Source organism: Ischnura elegans, chromosome 1 (assembly GCF_921293095.1).
Source record: "Ischnura elegans chromosome 1, ioIscEleg1.1, whole genome shotgun sequence".
NCBI classification, from domain to species: Eukaryota; Metazoa; Arthropoda; class Insecta; order Odonata; family Coenagrionidae; genus Ischnura; species Ischnura elegans.
In genome coordinates, this window is record NC_060246.1 from 33,635,143 (window position 1) to 33,648,791 (window position 13,649).

The following is a 13,649-nucleotide window of genomic DNA, read 5'->3' on the forward strand; positions in this document are numbered from 1 at the left end:
CCTAGCCTCCCCGGTATTAGTTGTGCCGAAAACCCCCCCCCCCCTAGCCTTGATTTCTATCTGCGCCCCTGAGAGGGAACATCATGGACCTCAGAACAAAAGTACTAGCATCAACTCTCCGCGATGAAATTCCAAAAAAAAAATGTATCCAGTTAATGTGCTAGAAAGCTCTTAATCTATATGCTTTGACAATGTAGTTGAACTTATTAATCAATGTCTACATGATGGTTAGGTTAATTGCTTTCAACAAGGTCCTTCTATCTTTGGTTCTAACTTTCAATAACGTCCTTCTATTGCAATATAAAATTTGGTGATTTAGAATTTTAGAAATATTTTAGTTAAGAGTTTCTAACATTCTTCAGAATGTTGATCGATTGTTGATTGATGTACATCATATAAATGGTTTTACTTGATACTATTGTTATTAGCCACCAGCTCTTAGACCTGGCTTGTAAATACCTTCTTGGATGATAAAATAATGGTTAATAATAATAATAATAATATTTATTTGCCCAAAGGATACTATATGTCATGATACAATCATAAAACAAGTATATAGGGCACGTCAAAATTAACAAATTCACATAAGAAAATGTTACATTTCAGATTGAAGATATTCTTTTATACTATAAAAACACTTCTCTATTAAGTAAGCTAAGACACTCTTTTTAAAAACATCAATATTTTCTATACTTTTAATATATACAGGTAGGTTATTATACAATTTTGTACACATGTGCTCAGGCCCTCTAGATACCAGAGCTAGGTTCGATTGTTTGACATGAACGTCATTGCATCTCCTGGTTTCATAGGAATGTATCCTATTATTCATAGTAAAACAACCTTTATACCTTTTTACATATATGACACTCTGATATATATATACGCAAGGTACAGTGAGTAATTTAAGGCTTTTAAAAAAAGGGCGACAATGAGCTCGACACTTTAGTTTGCACATACTTCTCACAAATTTCTTTTGTATAACAAACACATCATGAAGTTGGGGCGAAGATCCCCATATTATAATTCCATATGAAATTCTTGAGTAGAATAATCCATAGTAAAGGGTTTTCAGAACATACTGGCTTACACTATGCTTTAATACAGATATAAGATAAAACACTGTATTCAGTTTTTTACATAGGTGCTCTATATGTGCATCCCACTTCATATTTCTATCCACATAAATTCCTAGAAACTTTACACATTCCATATCATTAAGATAATTATTTTTACATTGCAGTAGATCGTTGTCCTTTGGGCTGTGCCCAGCAGAAAACAATATCACTTGGGTTTTATCATCATTTAGCCTTAGTTCATTGACATCACACCAGGTTTGCATGCATTTTATTATATATTGACTGGAATCAATTAACGCGGTCAGATTTTTTCTTTTTGATAAGATGGTTACATCATCTGCATATAATACACACTTATTATCTTGGGTTACAATTTTATTAGGTAGGTCATTGATGAATATTAGAAAGAGAAGAGGACCCAATACTGACCCCTGTGGTACACCCTTTTTGACTTCTAACGTGGAGGAGAAATAGACTGTCCCATCTTTCCTGTATGCTACTTTCTGTTTTCTTCCATGAAGATATGTCTTAAGCCAATTTAGAGGAATGCCCCTAATACCTATTGATTCACATTTTTTTAGCAATTTGTCATGATCCACAGCATCAAAGGCTCGGCTCATGTCAAAAAATATCCCCATTACCTTATTTTTACTATTTATTTCCTGTGTAATATTATCAATTGCATTAAATAGAGCCAATTCTGTCGATTTTCCCTGCTGAAAGCCATATTGATGGAGTGATATTATGTTTTGCTTATCAAGATAGTCAATGAGCCTTTTACAGAATACATACTCAAATAATTTACCAAATTGTGGCACTATAGATACTGGCCTGTAGTTTTGCAGATTATTTCTATTGTCTTTGTTCTTATACACTGGGACCACCTTGGATACCTTCAAGGAATCAGGATATACACCTTCTGACAAGGACTGGTTGACTAACGAGAGTAAGGGTCTTCGTATGAGGGACTCACAGTCTTTAATTACTTTTCCCGTTATTCCCTCAATGTCAGCAGACTTTTTCTTTCCTATCTTGGCTATATAGAGAGACAACTCTCTTTCTGAGCAAGGCTTAAGATACAATGAGCTACTTATTTTATGGTTTTCGAGAGTAGCTCCACTTTGGGTGGTAATCACCCTCTTAGGAAGATGCAAGAATGAGTGGTTTAGGGCATTGGAGATTTCAATGGGGTTTGTAGTAATTTCCCCTTGTTCATTTGTAACTTGATCTGGCAGAACTGTTGGGTTGGCATTGACATTACTTTTTATGATGTCCCAGGCTACTTAAGAATAATTAGAGGCATTCCTAAACCTTTGGTCATTATACTCCCTTTTTGCTTTTCTTATAAATATCTTATATTCTTTCCTAAGTTGAGAGTACTTCTGTCGCAACCCATCATCATTTGAGTACCGTATTTGCAAAAATGTTTGTTTTAGAACTCTGGATAAGTTTTGAACTTCTTTTGTAACCCATTTTTTTGTGCTGACACTCCTGTGTTCCACGGACTGCAGCGGAAAAGCTAAGTTGAAGTAATACTTAAATCTACAAAGATATTCATCAAAGTTAACATTCAGAGGTCTTCCACCATATATGTCTTTCCAATCTTCTTGATTCAACAATACACAAAAATAATTCATATTATGCTCATTAAAGAACCTACATTGATTTAGGGTTTTTGATTGAGGATGCTCCTCATGTATATGAAAGATGGATACAATAGCTGAATGATCAGATATTGCTGGGTCAAATACTGAAGTATTAACATTAGATTCATTGTAATCAGTGAAAACGTTATCCAGTAGTGTCCCTGTGCCATTAGTAATCCTTGTTGGAGTATTTACCAGTGGTTTCATTTGATAGGACTGTAAAATTTGCAAAAATCTTCTTTTATCTTGTCCGTCCTTAAAAAGGTTACAGTTGAAGTCTCCTGCCAATATAACATTTGGTCTTGACAATTGACTTGTCAAGGTGTACAACAGATTATCTAAAATTTCTAGGAAACTATTAAAGCTACTAACAGGGGATCGATATACAGATAATACAATAAAATCATTACTTGCTACAGTGTACCTCACTGCTGCACATTCAAATATAAGTTCAGCATTTAGATTATGCACCAAATGCGACATATTAGAAAAAACTAATGTACTTTTTACAAAAATAACCACACCTCCATTACGATGATCTTTCCGACAATAAAAGTCACCAATCACATAGCCTGGTATTGATATAATTATATCTCTCATCCAATGTTCGCTTAAACATATAAATTCTGGTTTCTCTGCCTCTGCTAGTGCTTCAAGCTCTGCTATTTTGTTACTCAGGCACTGAATGTTTAAAACCAGTAATTTAAACCCTGAGTGCGTCTTTTGCTGATTTGAGTCACAGAAAGCTAGTCAGGAAGACTTACCCTTAGGTTCGACTCTCATGTCAGTCGACTGTTGTCTTGGTCTTGTAAATTTGTTGATAATCACGCCAGAAGGCCAGTGAAGCGGATTAATCACCTGTTTAAAATCACTGTATTCAACGCCGAGTTTGAATGCACCATGTACACTTTTACCTTCTATTTTTTCACAAGAATCACACGTGACGTCAAACTTATTTTTTACATATTTTACCACTTCATCTTCAGTGGAATCGCTGGCCAAGCGGCCCACATATACGTACGTTATCATTTTCGCAGCTCGGAGACCTGCACCGTTGTTTTCAGTCGCACCTTTTCCAATACCAAAGAAGTTTCGTTTCTTTCTTCTGTGTTGCACTCGGGTATAGCCGTCGTCGTCTGATTCTCTTCGTGATTGTTCATGGTTTAGGCGCACTATTCCGCAGCTGGTTTGATCAACATGGGTCGTTTTTTCCTTTTTTGCCGAAGGTTTTGAGTCAGAAACAGTGTTTGCTCCAAACTAAAGTAATAAAAGTTGAGAGCTTTGTAAATAGAATCAATGATGACATACCTGAGCATTTGACTGTATTGAAAAGTGTGTTTCTAACAGTTATCCACGTCAAAATTTACATTTCAATTCCTTCTAGGTTTCTTGGGAATCTGCTACACTAGGATTTTGGTACACAGAACTTTTGGAGAGAGATGCACAATTCCGAAGATGGTGTAATAATGGGCGCCCAAACGTGTTCTGGATGACTGGCTTTTTCAATCCTCAAGGATTTTTAACTGCTATGAGACAGGTAAGTCAATATAATTTTTGGTTCTTTCCTGGCAAACAATTGCAGTGAAGTTTTCTCGGGTTTCACACCGGGTCAGGTCCTCCATTTCTCCTTCCAACGTTTCGATGAACAACAATGATCGTTGGATTCCTGAATCCCTGAAGACGATGGGCGAGTTGTTCATCGAAACGTTGGAAGGAGAAAAGGAGGACCTGACCCGGTGTGAAACCCGAGAAAACATCACTGCAGGTAAGTCAATGAAAAATTTTTATTGCTCTCAAATGATGTTGATGTGATGATGATGGAATTGCTGCCATGTCACTAGTCATATACATATGTAGTTTTGCATTCAAGGTATTTAGGCTTGAAAGCATAATTTGACAAATCCATTACATAAATATGTCGATGGAAAATAGATATTTCTACATGCAACCACTCTTAAGTACAGTACATTCCTGATTATCCGGGCTAATGATGGGGAGAGGCAGCACGCATAATCAGAAAACATGGATAATCCAAACTTTACTTTTATTTATTGTAATTTTCAGAATTTACATAAAGTAAACGATCTATTATTACTTATGCACATTGTCTTTTATTTTAGATTGCTTTCCGGAATCGTTAAGAGCTTTCTCTTCCCAACCACAATTTTTTTCGCGGTGTTATCAAGATTGTACTCCTATTTGTACTGCTATGTGTAATATCTGGTTTCTGAAAACCACGCACAATTGGCTGCGAGGTCACGGATTCAGAAAAGTGGTTTGCACGAATGCTTCGAAGCCACTGTCCATCATTGGAAACTACAAACATGCCGAGTAGTTGTGTCTCGCACAAGTTGCCTGGGATGCAACTGCTGCAGGGTGCCGGATCAGGCTCAGTGATTACAGATCTGCAGATCCGTAATCACTGGGCCTGATCCTGCACAGCGATGCTTGGAAAAGAGGAGCACAGAACTCCCGTGAAGACAAAGGGTGCACCATTACGCCATCGTGCAGTAGCGGTTATAGGAAACCAAGGCAAATTGTATACACAGGCGAGTGCATGGCTATGCCTCATGCTATCTCTACTTCCACTTGCCCCGCTGTTTTCACTTCTACTATTCCATTCCTCTCCAGTTTGGCCTTGACTGGTAATGGTGTAAACATGCTCGAGTGTGACGAAATCTCCAGTTCCCTTGGACCGTAATCAACTGCATGCAAGGCCATGGTAATAATTACGCATTTGCAATATAGTATTAGATTAATAATGAAAAACACTTTGTTACTTCCACAAAATTCACAGAGTTTCTATTTTATTACCGGTTTCGGCTATAACACCATTTTCAAATAATAATATGTAGGTAATAATAATTTATTTCACCGATTGGCAAGAGTACAATTGCATGGCTACAATGCACAAATACATACAATATATGGTGGAGGCAGGTGGGGGTGGGGGGGAAGAGGTTTTACCACCCCCACATTAACAACCACTATACATATACATACCTGCCTCCTCCATATATTGTATTTGAGAATGGTGTAATAGACAAAACCGGTAATAAAATAGAAACTCTGTGAATTTTGTGGAAGTAACAAAGTGTTTTTCATTATTAATATGGAGCCCTTCCACCACATAAAAGCTTCAAGTTTCGTTTTACATAATTGTATTAGATCGTAAGTAACATTTCTCTGAATAGGGTAGTTTCCTTCATCAAAGAAAACGAAAGGCATTGATTGCGATTCGTTACCCACCACTAGTGTATTCATAATATACAAATTATTTCGTTTTAGAAATACAGGTTTAGACGAAAGGCAATGGTCCATTTTTATCCTTATTTGAAAAGGGCCAGATTGGCGCCCATGCGATGCCACTCCACGTGACGTCACAGGGACCTAGTTTCTATACGAGAAGATAGGAGTTATACGTCGTCTGAGGTTACCAATGCATGCATGAGGCGCAGAGCTCAGGGAAACATGTCCTAATAATCACTTGTTAAAACTGGCTAAGGTGGGAAAGTTTTCTTCATTTGATAAGGTATTAATTATCCTTATTTAAGCCAAGCGCTACCAGCCAGCAGGGTACTCAGCTACCCGCTAGCAGCCTGCGTCGTATCAGTGCTAAGCCTCGCCTCAAGGTCACCTCACAGGGCGGCAGCGGGAACCAGAAATACGTCACACGGAGAGATTTCCCGGCATTTATACTTACGCGTCGCGTTTTCGCGCGCTTGAAAATTTTCACTTTTCATTTAATCGCGAAAAATAGATATCGTCATTTAAGAATCTAAAAGCGTGAAATACGTACTCTGGGAGTAATAATCTTTCGATTTAGGCAACAAAAAAATAACAGGAAACCACCCTATTTAAGAATGGTTAACCATAGAGAATCTTCTAAAATTTATCAAGAGTTTTTTTTCCCATTGCTGATCATCGTTTACAATGCTAGAGCAGACGTCCAAGAACTTTGAAACATTCCTTGTCAGCAAGTAGATAAAATAATTCCACTTAAATAAGGGTATTCTAATGGAAATAATTAGCCCAGAGTAACATTTTATCACCAAAACACAAATATCTTGGTTCTTTGGCATCTGATTTTACAAATGATAAATGAAAATGAAAAACTTTTTGTATGTCCACAGTATTTATTATCGTACGACATGTTTCAGCGAATCACTTTCGCCATCATCAGGTACTAATGCTGCATTGCAATATGTTCCACAACATCTTGCCGAACACCATTGAATACATCTTTTTTATAAAGATCAAAGAAAACTTCAAAGGACAGGGAACTCATGCATGGATAATTCGCAACCCGGATAATCAGGAGTCTGCTGTACACAGTGGCAGATCTATGGGGGGGGGGGGGGGTAAAGGGGCTATAGCCCCCCCTAGGGTATCCAATTTACACTAGATCTTAAATCTTGTCTTCACATGGATGAAATATGAAGCTCCAAACGCTACAGCTATCTCCTTGGCGAATTCATCACTCAACAAACGTGCGATCCCGTGGCATCGCGCCGGCCACATTTTTGGTGTAGTGTAGCTGCCACTTACACTACCTGTGCTCAGGATCCTAGTCCGTCAATGCATTCAGTACCATTTAGCAGCATTCATTTGAACTTCACGCCCATTTTCATCGTCGTATATCTTCGCTAATGCACACCCTGAATATATAACCACCAGCCGCCACTGCCTTTAGGCAAATGACTCATGCAATGAAGATATTAACAAGAATCATTTACAGTAGAAAAACAAATTTATAAAAAATTCTCTGAGCATTTGAGTAAAGAAAACAGAGGAGAATCGGTTGGTAAAATTATTTTACAAGAACATATGAGCAGTCCACTGATATTACTCCGAATACTCTGCAGGAAAGGAGGGTTGGCCACCGCTGCCAATTTGGCACCCAGGTTGACTGTTACAGTATTTGACTGCTATATATAAAGTCAGCTGAAACAGTTTCAGGCCAAGGCAATTAATTAAATGATCTATCAACTTTGCAAAGGGTTTGTACACTATTTTGATGATAGTGCTTCCTGTCAGCAATTTCTGAACCTACTGGCCTTATCAGCTCAGTAACCGAAACTACTCGCCTTGACATTCATAAGAGTACTCAAAGCACTCAATTTGAATTTTTTAGTATTCACACATCTCTAAATCTTACCTATTTTTCAGAAAAGAATCCTTGAATTTATTACTGTTAAGTGTTTTTACTCTGTTAGAAAATACTTAACGCCAAATACTTTTATGCTATATTTTGCTCTTATGTAATATCTCCTAACATTATATATCTCATACACTTGCCTGTTTTCTCAATGTGCATTGCCTTTCTCAAGTGAATAAAGTACATATTATTATCATAATCCTGTGCGGTCACTCATCAAATTGTGTTGGAAGAATGGCATTTCATATGGTTATACATATGTAACACTGAAAGCAGTACATATGTGATAGTCCAGGGTTTTAATAGGAGGAGTTAATACATCACTATTTTCTCTATTTTTTTTTATTGACCGTAAAATCTTGATTCCTTTCTCTGTTTTCAGGAGGTCACCAGAGCACACAAAGGGTGGGCCCTGGACTCAGTTGTCCTACAAAATCTGATCACCCGTCATAACAAAGAAGACCTGACAGATTCCCCACCAGAGGGTGTATATGTACATGGTTTATTTTTGGAGGGGGCCTCTCTTGATCGGAGAAGTGGGAAATTGATTGAAAGCAAGCCAAAAGTGCTATATGAACAAATGCCAGTTATCTATATTTATGCTATCAACACTACGGCTGGTAAGGAGCCACGTTTATATGAATGCCCAATTTATAGAAAGCCACAACGGACTGACTTGAAGTATGTGGGATCTATTGACTTTGAGACTGACAATAATCCTCGGCATTGGACTTTGCGAGGAGTGGCTCTATTGTGTGATATCAAATAAAAGTGGAAGTGTAATTTGATGTTTACAATTAGACTATGCATTCACTCATTAATGTAGTTATGTAAGACTTTTCGGAGCAACTAGCTTAAAGTTACAAAATATCAGAATTATAATAATAAATTTTAAATACGATGACATTTATCCCTGGTAGAGCATTGTCATTGTACAGAGGTCTTGTAATATTATTGGTTTCAATTTGGGCATGATCATTACGTACTTAGTGTCAGAAAGACTAGATTTTTCTTAAGTCTTTTAGGTCAGTCAGAGGCTCAATATTAAAACTTTCTTTACCATTACGTACCTGAAAATTTTGTTCTTGGGGCCACTTTGTATTCCAAAACTTTACCCAGTAAAGTTGCTACATGCGGCGAGGAGCGTGCTCCACCCTGGGCAGACTTTTAAGGGGGCTGTTCTGTCATATGTGCAAAGCATAGCAATTAGGAACTGGGGTCACTGAATTTAGAGGCTATCTCAGGTAGCTAACACAACCAATGTCACTGACTGTTGTCATTTCCGTAACTATTTACTTTATTTGAGATTTGTCAATATGTGGTTGTTGCACGTGTTATATCAGTCAAGCCTTAGCCACAATAAAGCCCTTGTGGTGACTATTGGCTCACCAAAAAAGGCTGAAGTTACTATCAATTTTTGGTCATATATGGCTGACATTGTGCAGAACATGTGACTGACTGTCAGTTATTAAATTCACGCGTTCTGCACCATGTCAATCAATACTTATAATAAATATAATGACAGCCAGATCTGTGTTCTAAAAGTCATCTATATTTTAGTTTTCTAGAGATTTATTAAAGACCATCAAGACCAGATCAAAACCCAGCTCATACATAAGCTAAGTTAATTGTGTGAATCACTTACTGTAATGTAACCTCTTGATAATGATGCTATGTACAGAAACTAGTCAAACGTCAATAAAATAACAGAGGAAAATACTTACTTATATTTTATGACATGTATTATGCTTAGCATTAGAAGTCTTAAAGTGCAGTCCTATCAGATTGATAAACTTGAAGGAGTATGGAGGAGGCGACTGACAGCTGAGGGCATTTTAGCCAAGTGGGAAGAGGGGAGAGAAACCCAGCATTGGCCTAAGCCTCCTGTTAACGAAAGGCGCCAAGGGGACAGACAGAGTGCTGCACTTGAAGTGCCCTCCACTAGGCACTCAAGCAGGGATCGGGCAACCTCTGAAAAATCTCTGCCACTGCCGGGATATGAACCTGCTTCGACTAGGTGGAAAGCCATAGCTCCAGCTACCATCCCAATCCAATCACCAGCAAAATGGTTTTGCTATGAATACACATTGTGTTCATCTCAAAAGGTGATTAAGCAGTCCCACTGATTGGAGGAGCATAATCATCAGGATCTGTCACTGTAATTTTAGGGTATCGTTATTTGTTGTGCCTATTCACCATACAGGGAGGCACAGGAAACATTTTGATTTTAATGATGAGAGCCAGCAGGTGCACTATACAGTTTGGTAAAACATTTTGGCATTTGTGGGTATGCAACTACACTATGATCAACGACGTGCCCATTTTCATTGCTTCTGCAGAGGTCTGAAAGAGACCATCCACTTTCTGGGAATGAAATGGCGAGGTATAAAGTATGACATAAGTCAATTTGCATTGTTTTAGCATCATTCTTGAAGTTGATCTTGTTATAACATTCTCCCTATTCTGGAATTGTTCATTCATTACGTGTAAAATTAAGCAAAAAAAAAGGAATCATTTATTTTCTAAATGGCTGTTTAAATATTCTAAAAAGTCAAAGATGAATTTGAATGTTTCCCTTGAAAAGTTCATTGTGTACCACACTTCTTTCTCTGCGTTCCATAACTGCAATAGAAAACCGATAAGATCTCATGAATGATAATAAATGAAAGAGAACGAATAGCCTCAGCTGTAGTAGTGTCCCAAAGGTAACCTCAACTACCTCATATAATATAGATTTGAAGTATTTCTTTCAGATCAGACATACTTGAATAGTTAGAACAATTCACCTGTGCTTTATCTGGTGCTCCAAGAAAGAAATCGGTTTACAGCGGAATATAGTCCCACACCCTTATAAGTATAAAATATGTGCGTTCCATCTCACAAAATGTATAGCTTTCTCAACCTATAGGCTACTAATGTTAAGATGACATCTGATATTAATTTAGAGTCCAATATCTATTTTCTCCTTTGATGAATGCAAATTCAATAATTTTGGTGATCAATTCAGTAACAGGTATTCGATTATATACTATGATATACTAGCAGTGAAGGGAAAGGGTGGATGTAAAGAAACCCAAAGTTCTATTGAGGAAACAATAACAATATAACTTATTATTTGCAGTCAATGTTGAATGTTGTAGCATTCAAGGGTGATAGTATTGAAGATATAAAGAGACATATTCGTATAGTCTTCGGATTAAATTTGACATAAAATTGAGTTTTGAATGCCAGGCTTTATCTTCCTATGGGTATGGTTGTTACTATTTACTTATTTCAGTGATTAAATAAAAATAATTTGATGATGGATAAATATATTCACAGGTTTTCAATTAATAAAGATAAACTTGCCGGCCTTGGTGGCGGCGGAGTAACATCCTCACCTGCCAAACAAGAGATCGCAGACTCGAGTCCCGCCTGGGTAGATTTCCTAGGGCATAGTTGTTTGTGTCCGTGCAATTGTTAAATTTGTTGAATGAAAAGATATAACATGGCCGATATCAGCTGTATTCGGTGGTTTAGGAATAAAAAAAAAAACCTGTCCTGAAAAACAAAGAGCAGAAGGGACTTCAATGAGCTTCAGATGCTACTTGCATTTGAGGAGAGATCACCAGGTGTTAGAGGACAGAAGTACGTACAAGAAAATAGAGAGGTGACATGGATACGATAAAGGAAGAGTAAGCTGGGGCTACAGAAGGAGTGATGCAACTGACAGATAAATCAATTGGATAAATAGCAAGGAATAGGGTTAGGAAATGGTGGATCACACAAGAAATTAAAGGGAATATGAAGGAGAGAGGGAAGTTTAGAAACCTTGACACAGAGGGCAGAAGTAGGTCAAGGGAAATTAATCAAAGACTACAATGACAAAAAAAGAAGAGAAGTCAAGCTTGGTTGATGAAGAAATGTTAAGAGTTTAAAAGTTGCTCGGGAAGGGAAAGGTAGGTGACTACATACATGAATGCCAATTAGCACTGTGTAGCCAATATGTGGAAGAAGCATGAGACAAGTAGTCCTAAAAAGGCAGGATGTTTACAAAAAATAAGATTCTGAATAGGATAAAGGAATTTGAGCAAGAGATTTTGGGCAGTTGAAATAGACAAGAAAAGGATGAACATGGTGAAGGTAGAGCAGGGATTGAGAATAACCGGATTCCCAATAACTAACTAGAGATGAGCCTATTGAAAATTAAGACTCCGAAAGCTCTGGCTTAAAATATCCTCTCTGAGGCTATGAAGAATTATTGGAAGGTAGTTCAAACCCATCCACAAGGTATATTAGGAAGCATTTTGGCTTTAAGATTATATTTGAATCAGTTTTGATTCCTATAATAAAATATGAAGGCAGTACATAATGCAGGGACAATGTTGAGCCAATGATGACTGCTGTCAGTGTTGGGCCTTTTGTTGGCATGAATGTACTCTTGTGGATTTATTGCACAATTTTTGGATTGCAGGTGACTGCGTTATCACCGTGGCTAGTCCCTGTAAACTGAAATGAGCCAAAACGTTGGACAAACATGTTGCCGATCAAAAGCCTAAATTGGGCCACACTGGGTTGCCACCAAGGTTTAGTGTGTATAGAATAGGTAATCAATATCCCTGGGAAAGTCTCAGTGTAAATTCATATTAATGACAAGAGTATGGCATTGCAAGAGAGATTGCAATTAAATGTGCACTTTGGAGGCATGGGTATACCCACAGTACCTATACACAGATTAGTTCTTGCAGAAGACTAACAAAGTGAGGCACAGCTACAATTCATGTCACGTTTTATTATAGTACAGTACTAGTTAAATGATAAGTTTAAGGCTTACATTAGTTTAGCAAGCATGAATACGGAAGGGCAGGAAACTGCGAAAACTCGCGCATGCCTGTGACCACTTGCAACTAACTAAAACCGAGGATGTGGATCAATGAATTCATAAAACAACAAAACCAACGCATACGTGCCGGCACCCGACTAACCTCGCAAGTTCAAACAAAATTTATCGAGTAATACTGATATCGTTAAACTGATTTAAGTAGCACCAGTTTAGACTGGACTTAGGAGAATGGTATTATTATTATTTGAGATACGAACAAAAGGTGTTAAAATGACGCTTTTTCACGTAGGGTAAGAAAGTTAAGTAATAGCCCACGGTGGGAAGTTCATGTGGGCCAACTTTCTGGTACCCGCTTTCTTTTCATGAGAACACTGAATAGAGATTAACGAGGAAAATTTTATGTACCAGAATAATCCTTGGCGACGCGAAAAACTTCGAGACTGCCACCATATCCTGCAATCCACGTCTAGATGCCCTCTATTTCGTCCAGAATATGACATAGTGATCTAATAGAAACCTACGCGCCTATGCAAACCTAGACCTACCTAACCTAGGCGCCCAAGCATGACTAGCAGCGATGTCCTCGATGGTCCAAACAGCAGCCAGCCAGCCAGGTGGATTTCAGCGGATTTTAGGATTTGGGCATCGATGAGTGCACGATCCCCTTGTCCCATGTGGCTCAGTAAAGGATTGAGAACATCACGTCTGTTTATGAGCGTTATATTGCTGCCTTTTCGTGCGCATTTTTATCGACCTCCAACATTGACCAAATAGCGGCGCTAATAGGCCACGGTATCTCGGTTAGCATGACTCATTTCAATTTACCGCGATTATGAGGTATTAGTGGTAGTAGCCTCGCGAACTCTATCTTTAAATCCGTTTTTGCGCTTTGCGGTATTTTCGATTGGGACTCGAAAGCGAATCATTCAGGGAAAAATTACATT

The 13,649-nt window shown here is 38.0% G+C and overlaps 1 protein-coding gene across 1 annotated transcript in view; it reads left to right on the top strand.

Moving 5' to 3' along the window:
• Nucleotides 1-9,602, top strand: part of LOC124158523 (dynein axonemal heavy chain 5) — a 174,866-nt gene extending 165,264 nt beyond the window's left edge. The window contains exons 75-76 of the mRNA XM_046533651.1: nt 4,110-4,262; nt 8,266-9,602. Of these exons, the coding sequence (XP_046389607.1) occupies nt 4,110-4,262; nt 8,266-8,652 (540 nt within the window). The 3' untranslated portion in view covers nt 8,653-9,602. The remainder of the gene's footprint in view (nt 1-4,109; nt 4,263-8,265) is intronic.
• Nucleotides 9,603-13,649: the final 4,047 nt, after the last annotated feature.